General features: G+C 41.8%; 1 protein-coding gene across 2 annotated transcripts in view; it reads right to left on the bottom strand.

The window, feature by feature from the left end:
• Nucleotides 1-204: 204 nt before the first annotated feature.
• The window catches only part of ncor2 (nuclear receptor corepressor 2), a 93,349-nt gene continuing 76,343 nt past the window's right edge, over nucleotides 205-17,210 (bottom strand). The window contains exons 30-46 of one of the 2 annotated variants that reach the window (XM_054774986.1): nucleotides 17,051-17,143; nucleotides 16,598-16,815; nucleotides 16,173-16,518; nucleotides 15,420-15,620; nucleotides 14,240-14,488; nucleotides 13,369-13,521; nucleotides 13,093-13,293; nucleotides 12,837-13,014; nucleotides 12,241-12,731; nucleotides 8,220-8,350; nucleotides 7,951-8,129; nucleotides 7,604-7,738; nucleotides 4,865-5,007; nucleotides 4,702-4,755; nucleotides 4,159-4,365; nucleotides 3,574-3,753; nucleotides 205-2,290 (exon numbers count right to left, since the gene is read on the bottom strand). In XM_054774986.1, coding sequence (XP_054630961.1) covers nucleotides 2,100-2,290; nucleotides 3,574-3,753; nucleotides 4,159-4,365; nucleotides 4,702-4,755; nucleotides 4,865-5,007; nucleotides 7,604-7,738; nucleotides 7,951-8,129; nucleotides 8,220-8,350; nucleotides 12,241-12,731; nucleotides 12,837-13,014; nucleotides 13,093-13,293; nucleotides 13,369-13,521; nucleotides 14,240-14,488; nucleotides 15,420-15,620; nucleotides 16,173-16,518; nucleotides 16,598-16,815; nucleotides 17,051-17,143 — 3,350 coding nt within the window. In that variant the 3' untranslated portion in view covers nucleotides 205-2,099. The remainder of the gene's footprint in view (nucleotides 2,291-3,573; nucleotides 3,754-4,158; nucleotides 4,366-4,701; nucleotides 4,756-4,864; nucleotides 5,008-7,603; nucleotides 7,739-7,950; nucleotides 8,130-8,219; nucleotides 8,351-12,240; nucleotides 12,732-12,836; nucleotides 13,015-13,092; nucleotides 13,294-13,368; nucleotides 13,522-14,239; nucleotides 14,489-15,419; nucleotides 15,621-16,172; nucleotides 16,519-16,597; nucleotides 16,816-17,050; nucleotides 17,144-17,210) is intronic. The other variant, XM_054774987.1, reaches the window with a different exon arrangement.

Genomic DNA, 17,210 nt, shown 5'->3' with positions numbered 1-17,210 from the left:
ATGTTTTTGTGGATGAATGGACAATAATGCCACAATCCAACAATAACATACACGTCAACATTTCTTAGAAACAAGAGTGGGAGCTGTTACACATGCAAAAATACGTCTAATTTTAAATAGGTCTTTAGCGCCCCACTGTGGCAGATGATGTTATTGCAGCAAAGTCATCAGCTTTCACACGATAAAATAAACTGACTCAAAGACTATAAATGGCAATAAGCGTTTTATTTAAACATTAAGGCAGTGTCTTATTTGTTTTTCATTTGTACACTGCTATCAACAAAGCTTGCTGGTGGGCATGTAGAATTTAACCATGTGAATATTTTTTTTTGTAATACCAACCTTTAAGCAAGCCACATAAATATTTACATCTATTCAGTTTTATATACAATCCTTGCTATTATACAGTGGGTTATAATAATAATAAAAAAAAACATTATGAACAAAATGTTTGAACAATGTTATACTGTTTGTCAACACTGCCCTCCCTCCCACTTTCCATCTAGGACCACATTAGATATCCATGTAAATAAAATCGCTGTTGCACAAAACCGTGAGAGCAAAGGCAAAATAGATGCATGTTTTTTTTTTTTTTTTTTTTTTTTTTTTTAAACAATGTATTAGTCCATCATCAGCTAGATATGGCTTAGTCTGTTTACGGTCACATTCTTAAACTTCATCAGTGGATTAATGATAAACACGTGGAGAGACTCATACACTGTAACAATGGCGGGGGGAACAGGAGGTAGTCCAATAACAGTCATACATGTACATCGCTGTGATAACATGAAATGACACGTTATTAAATGACACTTTACTCAGCGAAGTATCTTTCACACAGACTGGCCGAGAACAAGTGAGCGGGTGCAGTGAAGTAGACTCAGTCATGGGGGATACATTAATGCACAACTGATGTTGCAGTCTGTGATGTCATGCGTGACACTGTTAAAAGCTTGCACTGAGAAATGCAAAAGAAAAAAAAAAACACATTTCATTCGCTTCTCTGTTTACAGAATTTCCAGCATGGGAGGGGCTGAAAAGAAAAAAAAATTGTGCGTCACTTGGTAACTTCAGTACTGTGCGTGGAAAATAAATGGCACTTAACACTAAGAATATATTATAATGTACAAAAGCTGCACAGAAATAGAAGCTGGCACTCAGCTCCTCCTCTATGCAGTCAAAGTCAGACTGTCACAAAAGCTCCTGGATGGGATCCTGGCAGGCCAGCTGAAGACAACGCAAAAGACTGATGGTCTGATGTGAAGAACCTGCTTGAGTGATCCTTCACTCACATGTGATTGTCGCTTCTGTTGTTTTAAACCACCGGTGATGGGACCATAATTAAAACAGGAGCAGCAGAATGACACCTTCCAGTTGTCAGCGGGCCCAGGACAACGCCATTGCGAACAGACCGACAATTAAGTGCTTCATATCCAAAAAGCGTTTCAACAAACACAGACATTGTTAATATAAAAACAGCAAGTGTCACTCGTCTCAGTGCCAACATCTGTCTGCATGCCTGTCGTCAGCAGGCCTCGGCTGTTCCTGTGGACCCTCCCTAATGTTTGATGACGTCAGCATTGAACAGCATGTTTACCCTGTAAACCAATGATATGAACCTTCTGCGCTTGAATCCTTCCCAACCCCTAATATGTCATTGAAGATAAGTCAGCACACATATACAGTACCCATCTACCATTCAAATGTACTGCCAACGCCTTCCAATCACAAGACCGGATTGAGTGAATATAAAGCAGGAAAAGGACCAAGAACAAAGGAAAAAAAAAAAGTGAGTTTTGTCCCATCCCTTGCATGCACTTAATGTAGCGGTAGCAGTGCTGATAGTGTAGCGAAAAATAAGAGGTCCTCTTGTTGAGTGGGCTGTGCGCTCAAGGCAGGTGCACAGTCGAGATGTGGAACGGCCGCCATCCGACCAAAGTATCCCATCCACGTGTCAGCACATGACAGCGGCGTCCGTGTTGATAAGGCCAGTGAGGAGAATGTAGTTGTTGTTCAGATAATCCTGGAGTGATGGTGTGGACTGAGTGGAATGGTGCGGAAGGTTTCACTTGTGTGTGCGTGTGTGATTTCATTGTCGGTCACTCGCTGTCAGATAGGGATTCGTACTGAGACATGAGCAGAGGCTTGGGCTCCTCCTCCCACATGCGGCCTTGTCCCTGACCAGGAACATGGCCTACTGGTTGCCCAGATGAAGGGGATGGAACGGAAACTGTCCCACTAGGGAAACGCATGATCAAGGGGTTACAAGGGAAGGGAGTTGGAGTTGAACCTGCAAAAAGAACAGAGAATAATGAGGTGTTAGAGTGTTTGCTGTAATTTCATCTCTAATCAGCTCCCAATGCAGCAGCTTAACCGGTGGTCCTCGGCCCTTGGCACGACGTTCCGTGTCATGAAGTTTTGTGGTTACAAACATGCTCCCATAAATTAATAAAAACTTCATTTTGGTCTGTAAACACCAGACTGGTTCAAGAACTAGTTACAGCGCTGCAAGAATGCAGTGTGTGTCTGCACAGCTACACTAGAACATCGCTTATTAGTTAACTTTTGCACTTCATTATGTCTCCCAAGCAGCAGTGTGCCAAAGACAAGGAAAGCCATCACCACGTAAGTGAAAAGCTCATAGAGTGGAGACACGTCCACCAATAATGTCCTCTTTTTTGGTGTTAAAAGGGACTGATTGCAGCGGCTTTCTCCAGCTGCCTAGAGGGCGCAAAAAATCAAATGCACTGCAAGTATTATATTCCGCCTCTTCCTGCTTTGAATAGATAAGCTACACCAACGTAACATGCATGGACACTAGTTTTTGTTGTTGTTGTTTATTTGTTGTCAGCTAATGATAGCGATTTGGCAAAGTTGACCTATTATTGTTAACTATCATTGAACGTATAGCTCATCATAACAACATGACTGCAAATTGTCCATCGCTTTTCTGAGACTGCTTTTATGTACGTGCACGTGAGACCGCAGTGAGTGACAGCCATGAATGTGTCATCTTATTGGGACCGAACAAAAATGTATGACAATTTTTATGCAGTTAAACCAAGTTTAAGTAATTGTGGAAAAATATAGACTTTTTTTGTACAATCTGCTCCTTCAATCCATTATTGGCAACATATGCTAGCCAGTGGTGGTGATCTTATATTTTTTGTTTGGAAAAAAATGCAATCTTAAGCCAGTTGCAATCAGTCCCTTTAACAGCTGAATTGTCACGACCATCATTAAGGATACAGATTACTGAGTGCTAACGAATGCTAAATGAGTCATTTGGGAGGAGGAGAGGGGGTTATCCTTCCAGACTAGCCTGGGACAATATTTTAAGAAGGTATGACAACTACAGGGAGGAGTTGTTCTCTTTTTATTATTGTTTCTTGTATTTAATCTTTTTATTGCTGTATTTTATATGTCCTTCCTGTGTTCTGTGTACAGGGTGAGGGACTTGGGAATTAATTTACATATAAGTTCCCACTTACACTAAAACTTGACTTCATTACAGTCTTCCATAACCCGAGGACTACCTGTAATCGGTATGTGTAGTGAGTCAGGTGTCAATACCTGTTGAGGATGGCCGGTCCTCCCAAACTCGGCTGGTCAGAGGAGTTCTTCTGTTACAATCTCCTTCTGAGTGGACTGAGGAAACAGAGGACGGTCTCTCACCCCCCGACAGGCCAGGTCCCGGAGACTTGACCTTGCGCCCATTAGAGCGCCCGCTTCCCTTTGAGGGCTTCCCTCCACCTGTATGGAGAAGAAGGTGGAATTTGAAGGTGTGTGTGACAGCACTTCCAGCTATAACATTTGGTCCCAATTCATCTGTAGAGGCTTCTTGTCAGCACCATTAGGGATGCAGGGCATCTGTTATTTCTCTTATTGATTGCAAGAATGAAAAAGAAGCAGTTTTGGCGTGTGGTCGAGTGAGTAAAATAGCACGACTAAACACAACATGGCAAAGGCTATTTACCTGTAATTATGTCCCCCACATGATTTGCATGAAACATGATTCGCCAGTTGGCACATATAAGAGTTCTGATTGGTTTTTCACCATTACTCAACCACCGACAAAAAGAGCTCTTGGACCAGTGTAAATCTATAACAGACTCAAGAGTCAAACATGGATTTCGACATGCTGGAGAAAGTAATGACCTTGTGAGAAACAATCCTCGGCACGTCCATCAGTTCCACTCATAACAACCGGCAGGCTGGGAGCCAGTGGGTTAGCAGCATTGGCTGGAGAGCGTTCCTCAGGTTGATCATCATATTTGCCCATTAAGGCCTTTCTTATAATGGCCTCCAGACCGATGGAGTTCCCAGGCGCCTCTGGTGCTGGGTGGCTGCGAACACTCACAGGTCCTATTAAAGAGAGAAGCACGTGTCCTTTTAGGGAGACTGTCAGGTAAAAAATAAAACATAGATCTGGAGAAAATCCACATCAGAGGATGATGGGTTTCACAGAACTGTGATGAAAAGACAGTAAGCAACAAGGCGAGGGAGACAACAGAAGAGATGACAACCAACATGATTTTTGATTGTCAGGCAGCGGCAGAGTAATAGCAAATTGAAGATTTAGACAGATAAATATTTTCCAAAAACAGTGTGTGACCTGAGGAAGCATAAAAAAAAAAGAGTTGTGCTGCAAATATTGTTTTGGATGGTTTAGTGATGACAAAAGAGGTGAAAAAAGCTCACCTGCAGTTGTTGATGCTGGCATGTTGAAGATTTCAGTTCCAGGCTGACCAGCATCTAAAAGCGTGACCAAGGTTTATTTGTTAAAAGTACGCACACTTTATGAAATCACAGAGGTTGCCTTGTTCTAAAGATGCAAAGTTACTTCGACTCGCGTAAGACTCACTGAAATCGTTGTCATTTCCCACCACTGTCATCTTTTTGATCATCTCCTGCTTCTTTGATTTTACAATAGCTGAGGTGCTCTCTGTCAGCTTGCTGAAGAAAGCTGGAGGCTGGGAGGTGTTTGGAGGGGAACGGGAACCCATTCTGTGGGAGGAAAAAGTGCCTGGTCAACACACCTGAGCCTGCTGGAGCACTGTGGAGATAAACACTATCTTGGAAGCAGCTCTGCCAGTGAGCTGCAAAAGCTGACGGCAAACTGAGTAACCATGTAAATTTCCAAGCGTAAAGTCTTTCTCGCATCCACACCCACAGGCAGTTTTCACATGCTTCATTTGAGGACAACAGCGTGGATCAGCGACAAAGACCTGAGATGTGATTGCCACTGCTTGACAGAAGTACGGCGGAATCTCTTAAATCAGCCAACACATTTGTGGAAAAATATGCCACTGAAGTTGTATAAAAACCTGGAGCTGAAACATGATGTAACGCAATACAGTAGATCCCCCGCTACTATTCACGGGGATTACGTTCCAAGACAGCCAGTTTTTCCCCATATATTCATTTATTTGTGATGGTCTGCCACAAATACATTTGGACCGCCATAAATAGATGTGATGGTACCTATTCATCATCGCTCATAAACACATTATAATGGGAGTGTCTAAAAAATAACCTATCGTTACAACGCCATATAGTAGGCGGCAGTATGGATCATAACTCTTCGCTTGTAACGCTTCTTAACACACCTCATATGTGCCTGGTTGACCAGAGAATGAGAGGACGTAGCAGGAGCGATCAATGTTGCCAACTTAGTAACTTTGTTACTACTAGGGTTGTGAACAATAAACAGATGCACCCGGCGTCCGGTTTGATAAGCGAGAGGTACGGCTGCATCGGTAGCAGCCTTCTGGATTGATAAGAATCAGCCATAAATCCTTAATTAATCAATTGTAGAAACATGCACCGGGGATTGTAAGACCAGCAACCGGTTGACAGTGCGTCTCTTAACACGAGAGCCTGGGCTGCTGGCGAAAAGAATGGCGAATGCTCTGTAGCTTACAATGACTGAAGACGAGAATGGATGTAAATAGTAGCAGTACATACATTGTAGCCATCTAATTTATCCTATTTATTATGTATTGTGTAAAACTATGACAGGAACAAAATAAAATTAAAAGCACTAAATGAAGACAGACCCACCATCCACCAGTACCAGCCTGGAGTTTGTTTTTCAGAGAGAAGATTATACATCGCTGTTTGATGTGTGTGCTAGCATGAATTAACTTGAGGTTGTGGACTGAACAAATATGCACATTGACACTCAATAACGTCATCAAATCTTACCTTTATGCATTCCGATATAGTATCAGCATTTGGGACCAAATATGAGGTGGAAAAAAAATGGAAAAAATACAGTATAGTAGTCTATCTGTGCAGCCTAGGAGAAAGTTAGATGGTGCGTTCAAGGACCATTCAACAAAGTGGGACAGGTCCAAACTTGCAGCACACAACAAACATGTAAAACTGTGGAATATATAACTGTATATTATTTTTTTCAATAAAATAATGGCTGATATTTCCAAAATTTACCGTACATTCCGATGTGTAAGTCGCTACTTTTTCTTAAACTTTGAACGCTCCGACCTACACACCGGGGCGGCTTATATATGAACAAATGTGGTTTGTCCTCTAAATTTAGTGAGTGCGGCTTATACACCACAATTTAGGGTATATCCATTTACATTGAATTTTTTTAGTTATTTAAAATTTTTAAAAATTGATTTATTTTAAGTATTGTTTTTTTAATATTGCGCCTGAAAGTTTCTTAATCGGTGGTTGGACGGACCCCTGCCTCACAGCATATTTTGGGATAGGATGTGCTCTTTTACACATTTGAAAATACTGTTAGAATGCCACTTTTATAGAATTGGCTTCTTTATTTCATAATGTAAGATTAATGACAATATCAACAAATGTAACTGTAGAATCGTATTGAATCGTATCAAATTGTTGTTTTTAAACGATATCGTTATTGAATCGTATCGTAACCCGTGTATCTAGATGTGTATCAAAACGTCATTTACAACCCTCCTTACAACTATGGTGTGCTTGAGTCACACAGGAACTAGAGAAAGGCAAACTTTGGCTTGCATAAGGAAGTGCTCTTTATTTGCAGTTATTAGCTTAACCAATACTTAATTGCACTACACAAAGGAACAAGAGGTCACTTACCAAACCCACCAACCCACCTCACTCATGGGGCGAACAACAATAACAACACAAAGTTACCACATGGAACACATGATGCAAAGTTATCTACTGCACCACACCAACATCAAAATAAACACCTACACAGAAACAAACACGTATCAAATCTCTCGACACTTACTGTATATATGTCAGCTTTAACTTCAGCTTTGTGAACTTCTATAAAGATTTGAGTCTTGGGCCTGCGCTTTTTTCTTTTTCAACCACATAAGGGGTACGCGTCATGGCAAAAAAATGTGATGACAAACAGAACCATAAACATACTGTAACTTGTGGCGCTGTAGAAAAACAATATAGACACACGTCTATCCTATCTGCTCAGTACAGTATGGCTAAGTCAACAATAGTGATAAAAGAAGAACGGAATGTATACTATAAAGTGAGCGGTGTCTTTATGTCAATCGTGTAAATTGATACAAGCAATAGGACATACAATATTAATGCAGAAATCCAAAGCAACATAAGGTCTTACCCTTGCTCCCCTTGTTCATTGGGATAGGACACCCCTCCCTGCCCCTCAGGTTCAGAATTGACTCCAGCAGGTGATACTGGTTCAATGCCGTCATTGGAAACACTGATCGGGGATGTTTTGGGCTGAAGAGGAGACCTGCAGAGCACACACAGACACATACATGGTTACTCATCATCATTACCACAGAGACCTTTCACAAACATCTCACTATCATGGTCTCATGTGTCTATGAAACACAAGTACTGAGTCTATTAATACATTTATTAGCCATCAGAAATAGCGATGCGGGACCCCCAGCCATTTGACCATATTCGCTGTTTGGGATCCCGCTGTGTAATTACTCTTACCGGTCTCTGTTACGGTCTCCCCCAAGACTCTCAGGATAGCGGGCCACCTGGGCACACTCCTGGGAGGTGGGTAGGGGCTGGGAGGCACTGGGAGGACGGGTCAAGTCCAGAATAGGAGAGCCATGGTAACCTTGCTGTTGCTGCTGACTCTGCCTGGTGTAGTCTTTAGTTATCACCTCCTGGTTAATGTAAAAAGTAGTTGAATTACTTGTTTGATCGCAACACAAAACACACATTTTTTTTTTCCATTTGGAAGTCAGTGGACTTACACTGATGTGCTGAGCTAGGGTGACAACCCTTTGACTGCCTTTCACACAGGGAGAAGGTGGCTGCTGGCCTGGGGACAGCCTCTCCACAGACGGAGGACGGTACAGACCATGTGAGTCTATCTTCTGTTGAGCTGTGAGTTAAACACATACAGGTTATAAAAAAAATACATAAAAATCACATTCACACAGGTAAAAAAATTAGCTTGTTGTGCCTCAATTAAACAAATGCTATAATGAAACATGCACCTTTAAAAAGCATCACCATCTAGGGAGGATTTAAGGATTTATTTGGGAAAGTGGCATAATTAAATGGCAGCTGTTCCCTACTTTAGACCAGAACTGACATTTTGAAATGAAATTTGACTCTGACTGATGCAATAAAAAATAATGTTTGCACTGGATTAATTCAACCTCCACTAGAGTGCATGATGAAACAGTATGTCTTAACCATTCTCGTTGCGTGGCCTACAACACTATTCTCATCCTTCTCATCCATCAACAAGCGCTTATTAATACAGGTCACCATGTTGTTTCATCCACACCCCGACTACTGTATGAATAGCAGAAGAGGATGATGCAAGCTGTGCACAAGGGACAAGAATGATTGCATAGAATCCCTGAGAGGGCACATTCCTCCAAAGGGACAGGATGTTGCGGTTTCTGTCTGCCAGTAATGAAAGATGAGACTTTGTTTACCTAACTAATAACTTTTACCAGCCTGCCTTTCTATCTGGACTCTCCTACTTGTCTGAAGAAATGAACAACATCAATATGATGTTAGCATCCATGGCGATATGCATGTTTACTATGTTTATACTAGTACTTGCTCAAAAGTACAGATTTTGGCGTATTGCTTTTAAGCAGTACTGTTAAACGCTATATTTAATTGCATAATCATCTTTGTTTAATTATGACTTTTTTCAAGTGTTCAATATTTTCTGGTGTTGAAAGTGGTACGGTTGTTATCAATGCTGTAGCCGCATAGCTTTCTGGGATCTGTTGTTTTGTGTGCACTGAGGAGTACTGAGGAAAATGTGCTTCTTATCCACCACAACTACATAATTTGTGGAGAAAATAATTTTTCAGCAACACAGTAAGTAACACACTGATGCTGTGCATTTTTTCACTGCCGGGTAAAAAGGATGGATAGTAATGAAAAGTGTGTTATCAGCTGAAAAGGCTGCTTTCTATGGTCACAGATACTGGAATGACATGTGCATGGGTTAAGTCACAATTGAAAAAGCATTGCTTCTGGGTTGAAAATTAAAGTGAATAAAAAAAAAAAAATCAAACGTGATATAGTGGTTATGCATGAATTTAAAATGTGTGTGTCTGTGTATATATTAACTCTAAATAAAAAAAGCAGAATGAGGATATTTGGTATTGCAGACCTGCCAACCTTGAAGACATTTTATTAGTACTACCACCCCACCCGGGCCACTTTGGTATTAGTGGTCGACTGATAGGGCCGATATTTGGAATTTTGACATATACTGGTATCGGCCTTTATTTAAATCCGATGGGCCGATATCAAGAAATCAATTTAAAACTGGGTTATTTCGGCTCAGATGCAGCTGCGCCTCGCTTGCTTTCCTGCCAGCTGCGATTTCTGTCTCCAGCATTGCTCCACCCATAGCGCCATTTGATTGGTTACGCATGCCACAGGACGCGTTCGTGGCAGAGGCAATCTGAAGCGGATGCTGTCCCCACACACATGCACACACACATGGCTGAGAGGGAAGTTTTCTTGTGTGGAGAGTGTCCTGAGAGCAAACACATATGTAAAGGTAAACGCAGAAAACTCTTAAAATTGTAATACATATCCCAGTGCTCCCAGTAAACATTAGCGGCAGCTCTGCTAGCTCATTGTACCTCCCAACGTGTCTGTGAATTACTTGAAATAAACCTTCTGATAATGTCGACAGACAAACAGTCCGTGATAGTAAAAGCATGTGTGTGATTGAGGGAGAGCACGTAAAAAACTCAATTCACTTGTTTTATTGGAGGGAAGCCCGTCGGTCTGGCTCTTAAGGTTCAGCAGACTATGTATTAGCAATGGGGAGAATGTATGTAATGAAAAGAATAGTGTGTGTTCGCGTGAAAGTCACATGAAAAACAGCTCACGACTACTACAATAGTAGCGGAGTAAACATAAGCGGCAGCTTTGCAAGCTCGTGGTACCTTCCAATATGTCTGTGAATCACTTGAAACAATACTGTTGGTAATAACAATGTGGAAACAGTCCGTAATTGTAGAAGCCTGTGTCTGTGATTGTGTACGCTAAGAAGTACGCTAAGATGAAAGCTGAAAAAATTCATGGAGCTATTATATGAGTTTTTAATTTAACTTTACAAGAGTTGCTGCAAACTTAAAAGATAAATAAGTTATATATAAATGTTACTTTATTTACTGTGGAAACATTTCAGGGAGGTATTTATTTAAGTTTTTATTCAATTTCTAAGAGATGCTTCTGAGTCTAGGAACTCTATTTTTCTATTTGTTTGGTTATATAAACATGCATTAGGAAGTTAAATGAAGTTACATGTTTGTATTATTCAACATTTTACACCAATTTGTACACTTTTAGTGCAAATGAATATTGGTTCCAAATATTGGTCATCGGCCTCCATAACTACTAATAATCGGTATCGGCCCTGAAAACCCATATCGGTCGATCTCTAATATATGTATTTAAATTTTTGCTACAAGGCTAAAAAAACAATGTTGGATGTGCATGTCAAGCTATGCCGGGGGTGGACCAAGCCGATGTAGCGTACATTGTTGCATCGAAACAGGAGCATAATCCAAGTTTCAGAGACTGAACTCATAACGGAAACCGAAATGTAACAAAATGCATACATGGAGATCTGCAAAGCAAATCAGCATATTCAAGGGTCAAAATGAACGCAGAGTACAAAAAAATGTGTACATGTTCACAGGTCTGGTATTGCAAATCCAAAAAGTCATTGAAACCTACTGTGGAGACTCTGAATGACTGTGTAAAAAGTGCTTAAATTGCAGTAAAAGGACAATAATATGTGATGACCACAGTAACTTGACAGTCCTACTTAAAAGCTACAACACAAAAAGAAATACAAAAATACATAGCGGTTAAACTACAAGGACATTGACTGATAGAGATGAATTGAGCATTTGGGGCATGTGTGTGTGGGAGGAGCTCAGCAAAAATTATGATGCCATAAAAAAGGAGCATGCAAAGATCTGGAGGGCACGAGGGTGTAGTACCCCGTCTCCCTCTGAAAGGCTGAGAGCCTCCTGTGACTCACAAGGTGCGCCAACAGGAGACAGTTTGGTGGTTGGCACAGCTTTCAGCACATTCTTGCATAACTGTCACTGACTGTGATTTAAAGTGATGGCATTTGATTTTAAGGACACTTCTACAGGGCTCTTTAGTCACCTGTCTGCCATGTAAAATATGTTTACCCTTAACTTTAAGACACATAATCCCAATATATCTGAATTATCTGTTGAAGTGATTTAAATACAGCTATACCCTCACTAACACTGCTAGATTGTGTTGAAAGTGAGCAGCCAAGGAGGGAGGAGGGGTGCCACATGTGAATTTTCAATTAATTTTTGAACGCAAACAAAGTTAAAACAAATGAAGAGAAGCAAATTATGTTCTGACTGTGTGATCAGCTATCTCGAGTGGAAATTAGATACCTTAAAGGACACCTGGGATATTGCTCTTCATCAATGAAAATCAAATGTGTCAAATGTTTGTCTTTGTATCAGTTCTTATTCAAACTCCTCATTTAATCTTAGCCAGGTCAGTTGAATATGGATAAACTAGTGGTCTGTCATTTCTAGAGGGCACCCTTGGTGGTCTTTAAGTATTTAAACAAAAAAAATTGAGCAGAAATTACAGCAATTAAAGGAAAAAAAAATGTAAATGAATTGGGCTGATTTGATAATGCCAACCACCACAGCGTGCAAGAGGCCACAGACTGACGAGGAGGGTCTGGGTGATAACAGGACCCTAGGATCCACAGCATCTTACCATCAGTGGTGCCGCTGGCAACAAGCGAGCCCGTCTCTGGCATCCCCGTTTCACAAGAAATTTGACGCATAATAATCGCGTTTATGAAGTTGGCCGCAGTCATGGTGGTCTTACCGAGTACTCTGAGCTCTTGTTCCTGAATGGACATCGGTTTGTTTTGAGTCTTTTCCCTACTAGGTGTACCACTTTCTCCACGGCCAGGGGGGTTATCCGACTGGGGAGGCAGCAGGTGTGGTGGCCGGCCTGAAACCGAGGAATAAGGACCTGGGTATATTCCTCCTTGGCTGGGGCTGGAAAGCTTGGGGTCTGACTTGCTAGACAGCCCATGCTGGTCTTGGACTTGCTTGGGAAGACCGCCCCTGTTTTTGCCTCCATCACGCTCTTTGGCTATGCTAGAGTCCAGGGCAGGTGCATAGGCCTCAGGGGGCAAACCAGTCCTTTGAAGATGACCATGGTAACCTTGGTAACGGGATGGTCCTGAGGATATGGCTCTAACCATACCAAAAAAAAAAAAAAAGAGCTTGTAAAAATTGTGTTCACTTTTACTATATTCCAGTGTCCTGTTTGAAAAGTTTAAACATTAAACATCAGTTTACCGTAAGACAGAGGAGCCGGAGTGTTCGGCAGAAAGGTTCTTGCTTCCAGTATTATGGAGGACACTTGGCCTTTGCTGCACGTTCTCCTGCGTGCGAGGGGACACTGGGGAATGCTGGTGGCTGTATGGCTGGGAAGAAGGTCTCACACTGCTACTACTTGCCAAGCTGTGCTCTGTACCTGAGGCACAAAAGCAGAAATTACATTTTGTTCACCTGTATGTCTGTTCCAAATGTGAACCTAAAACCAGCTCCATACCTGGTCGCCAAATAGGGGCATGCTCCACATTTGCGCCACTCTTTTCTCTGTCACGGTCCCTTTCACGGTCTCTCTCTCGTTCTCTCTCCCGATCCCGTTCGCGCTCACGCTCCCGATCTCTGTCACGATCACGTTCTTTTTCACGCTCACGTTCTGAAGAGGAAGAAGTGCCTTGCATCTTGCTCATGTGTGAGGAGCCAACTGTGCAGAAAACCAGCATTATAAGAATGTCAACATTTTCTAGTTTTTGTGTTTACCAGAAAGCTCTCATCATACCGGGTGAGATTGGGGGAGTGGTGTAAGGCCTGCCAGGGAAGGTGTTGCTTCCCCCCGGGATATAGGTGATGCGATCCATTGGGGAGCTGGTTGTCCCTGCAGAGGGAGGGACCAGGACAGGTAAGTGTGGCACCTGAGATAGATCGATGATTCCTACAGGGAAGAAAGAAGGGAAGAGGGTAAAACAAATTGTAATGGTGAATAACAATGTGATTGTATTGTGTGTTAAAGTGTTATCTCAGGCATTGCTAATGCCCTCAGAGGGCCGGGATAAGATAACAGTACTGTAAAAGGGTCTCAGCCTCATCAGCAAATAGGATAAAATTTGTATTAATCAAACAAATAACATCTATTTTAGTATTTCAAACATGGAGACATGGTTAGGTTGGTTGAGCTGCTGACAGCTGTTTTAAACCTCTGATTGATTGTCAAAAACTGGCATATCTGCTTCACTATTAGTGCAATATTGTACATTTTTATTTCTGATTTAATTTGTAGCAACAAGCAACAAATTCCTTATTATTTAATGTACTTGTTGAATAATAACATAACTTAACCTGTGACTCAACATGCGTGCTAAATTTGTAAACATTAATGGAAGAGACCTTTAACATTCAGCTCAATGTGCAGTGATGTAATACCACACATGTAGCACAAAGAGTACCTTCTGAATACTTCTTTAGAGCTGCTGCGTCAGGAACAAATTCAAGCAGATGTGAAAACTAACGATTCACCCCAATTGCATGACATTAAGCCTTTTAATGACGCTTGACATGCATCCTTTCAAACAAGACAACTACAATTGCATTGGTATACAATTGGTGGTGTCCCTTGACGACTGAAGTAATGGGTGTAAGAATAGTGCTCTCACCACGAGGGGCTGCAGAGTAAGGCAGAGGAAGGGGTTGGTCTCGTGGAGTAAGGCCCCTTAGCATGTCTGAGCGCTGGGCAGCCATTGCAGCTGCTGCAGGCCACTGGTGCATTTGCTGAGAAGTTATGTAGTCATTTAGCAATGTCTGGCGGTTCTCGAGGGCTGCCGTGTCTGGAAAGCCCCGGATGAGGTAGGGATAGGGATGAGGGTATGCCGGGTTGGGGGCCAGATGGCGAGGCAAGTAGTAGGCTGCATGGAGGAGAGGAAAATCGTTATGGCAACGGTTTAATTTACACTCTTTTGAACACGCATACAAGTTACATTGGAATACATCAGATAGTACAATTCACAGTTCCATATGTCCAAAAAGCAGTAGGAAGAAGCAAAGCTGATTTAATCCTACCCCCTCTGTTTCACATCAATTATATTTGTTCACTTCCTGTATTCCAAATGTACTGCCAATTTTAAAATACACAGGAAAATGATAAGGCAGTATAACAATGTGGTGCAATAGGTGTCAATGTTTATAATCACTGAAAATAAATAACCTAACAGTCATAGTAAGAATGCACATAATAGGAAACACTTACAAAACCTATAAAGCCGTCTTTAAAACACTCCAAAAGGACCAACAATGCTCCATTTACATATATTGTGATGTGCATATTAACCAAGCTACAGCAACATTGTTACGCTAGGTGAAGGTGTTCGTTTCTATGTTGCCATGTGAAATCAATGCGCCCAGGAAGGAAGTTCCGGTAATGCTTAAAAGGACCAAAACATGGCAAAATACTGTAATGAATGTACCTGTTAGTACACGGTTACAGCATGTATATAAAAACTATAAAACCTTGTTGGAGATTTTTGGAGGTGTTTTAATAGCGGTCTTTTGTAGGCGGCATCAGTGTCCCCCATTACGTACAGTAATGAGCTGTCTCTTTTTATCTCTTTTTATATCTTTAGAACACACAGAAAAGAGAAAGACGTGATCATGTCTCACAAAAGGATTGTGGATGATGGTCATAATTCCAAAGAAAGTGCAGTTTTCCTTTAACTCATTAAGACACAATATCTAAGACGATCTTGGTGTGAAGTATAAAGGATTAACTTGTGTTTTTGGAGGGTCTGCCAACACGCTCATATGAATGGCAATTAATTTTGACTGTCTCTGTGACTATACCTGGATCAATGGGGATGCCACGGGACAAAGCTGTAGGATCAAAGGCTAAAGGAATCTGTCGGTACACATCAGCTCCAAGGCCCTGCAAAAGACGCTCATAGGTCTGTTGATCAGGAACCCCTGGGAGAGGGGATTTGGTCGCACTCATCTCCCTTGGGGTTGGTGTGGCTTTACGCTCCTGAGGTTCTTTCTTACTGGATCCTGGAGACAACAAAATAGAATTTCTAATTGGTGTAGAGTGTTAAAAATTGTTATTCAACATAAAATACTTTTACATTTTCAGGGATATAGCAGAAAATAGAAATATTAATCCATAATCCATAGTCTTATCATAAACAAGCAAAATGCCCTTTCTCAAAACCCTAGTTGACAAGCACAGAGATCAGTTGGTTCTTGTAGGTTGTCACCAGGTTTGCACACATGGTGTTGTTGGGGTAATATTCAGCATTTCTCTGCCTAGGTCAACATGTGCAGTTGATCTAATGCCAAGAAGAACTTAATTGTGGTCTCATGTGACCACATCACATTCCCCAAAGCCTTGTTTCACTCATTCATGTGTTCATTGTTATGTCAGGCTGGCTTATACATGCACCTTCTTGACCAGAGGGACCTTGCAGGCATTTCAGGATTTCAAACCAATACTGATTTTCCCCAATGTAGTTTTTGTGTAATACCCCCAAAAGACATTGATTAAAACATATCCAGGGAGGTAAAAGAAAGATTAAAAACCTCCAAAAAACCAAACAAACTCACCATCATGTTGCCTTTGACTTGACTCCCTGGACAGAGGGGAGCCGCGATGTGACGGCCCAGGGTAAGGGGTCCTTAAGGTGCCTTTGTCCTCGTAGCCAACAGGGCTATGATGGGCCTTGCTTCCCTGTTCTGACGCCAGTGTAAGGGGAGAAGAACGGGCTATTGGGCTAGCAGTGCTGACGACCGCACTTGGACGTCCTTTGGGTGCCTCTTCGTAGCGTCCCCTCTCAGCCCGCATCTCCAGGTGAGGTGGTGGATTATGGTAGGAACGTGGTGAACTGGCGATGATGGAACGGACATCATGTCGTTTACCTGAGCCAGCAGCCTCCTGTTTCATGGGAGTTCCCTGAAGGGAATAAAAACAGGAATATTTAATCAGGCATTTGAAAAGAAAGACCAAGAAGGTTCAGAAAGTATGTTTATACCGGTGTTATAATGCCCTCCTTGCCAGTCTGTCTGAGTTCCTCTCTGGGAATGAGGTGGATGGAGCGCCCAGCCTCCTTTACTGTGGGTACCATGGCCTCTCTGCCCTTCAGTGGGTCCGTCAGAGAACCGCCCCCACGTGGCGGAGAGTTCTCTCTTTTCAATTGTTTGGCCTCTCTCCTCAGGTAGCTGTCCTGAGGGTCCAGATGTCGTGGTATACCTGACACCATAAGAATATATGATTTCAAGAGAGAATATGTAGACTGGACAAAATGTCACATTATCGTTCATTCATAGAGGAGAGCAGAGGAATGTTAAGCATCGACTAAAAATATCCGGGAATCTGAGGACCTTCAGACACCTGCATGATGTCTTTTCTTGGGAACATGTGACAAATATAGTTAAAATAAGAGTGAATTGGTGGTTTGAGTTACTTTCGTGTAATAATATTTTACCTTGTGAGATTGAGCCACGTATGTGATGAGTATCTTTATAAGGTGTGTGGTGTGGACTGTCCCTGTCATGGGGCATTGCTCGACCAATTAGACCTGAAGTACAGGTTGGGAAAATACCAAAGTTATTTTTATTTATATAGTAAGTGTGAAATACAACAAA

This window comes from Dunckerocampus dactyliophorus, chromosome 4 (assembly GCF_027744805.1).
Source record: "Dunckerocampus dactyliophorus isolate RoL2022-P2 chromosome 4, RoL_Ddac_1.1, whole genome shotgun sequence".
Classification (NCBI taxonomy): domain Eukaryota; kingdom Metazoa; phylum Chordata; class Actinopteri; order Syngnathiformes; family Syngnathidae; genus Dunckerocampus; species Dunckerocampus dactyliophorus.
This window is presented reverse-complemented; position numbering and strand designations above follow the sequence as displayed.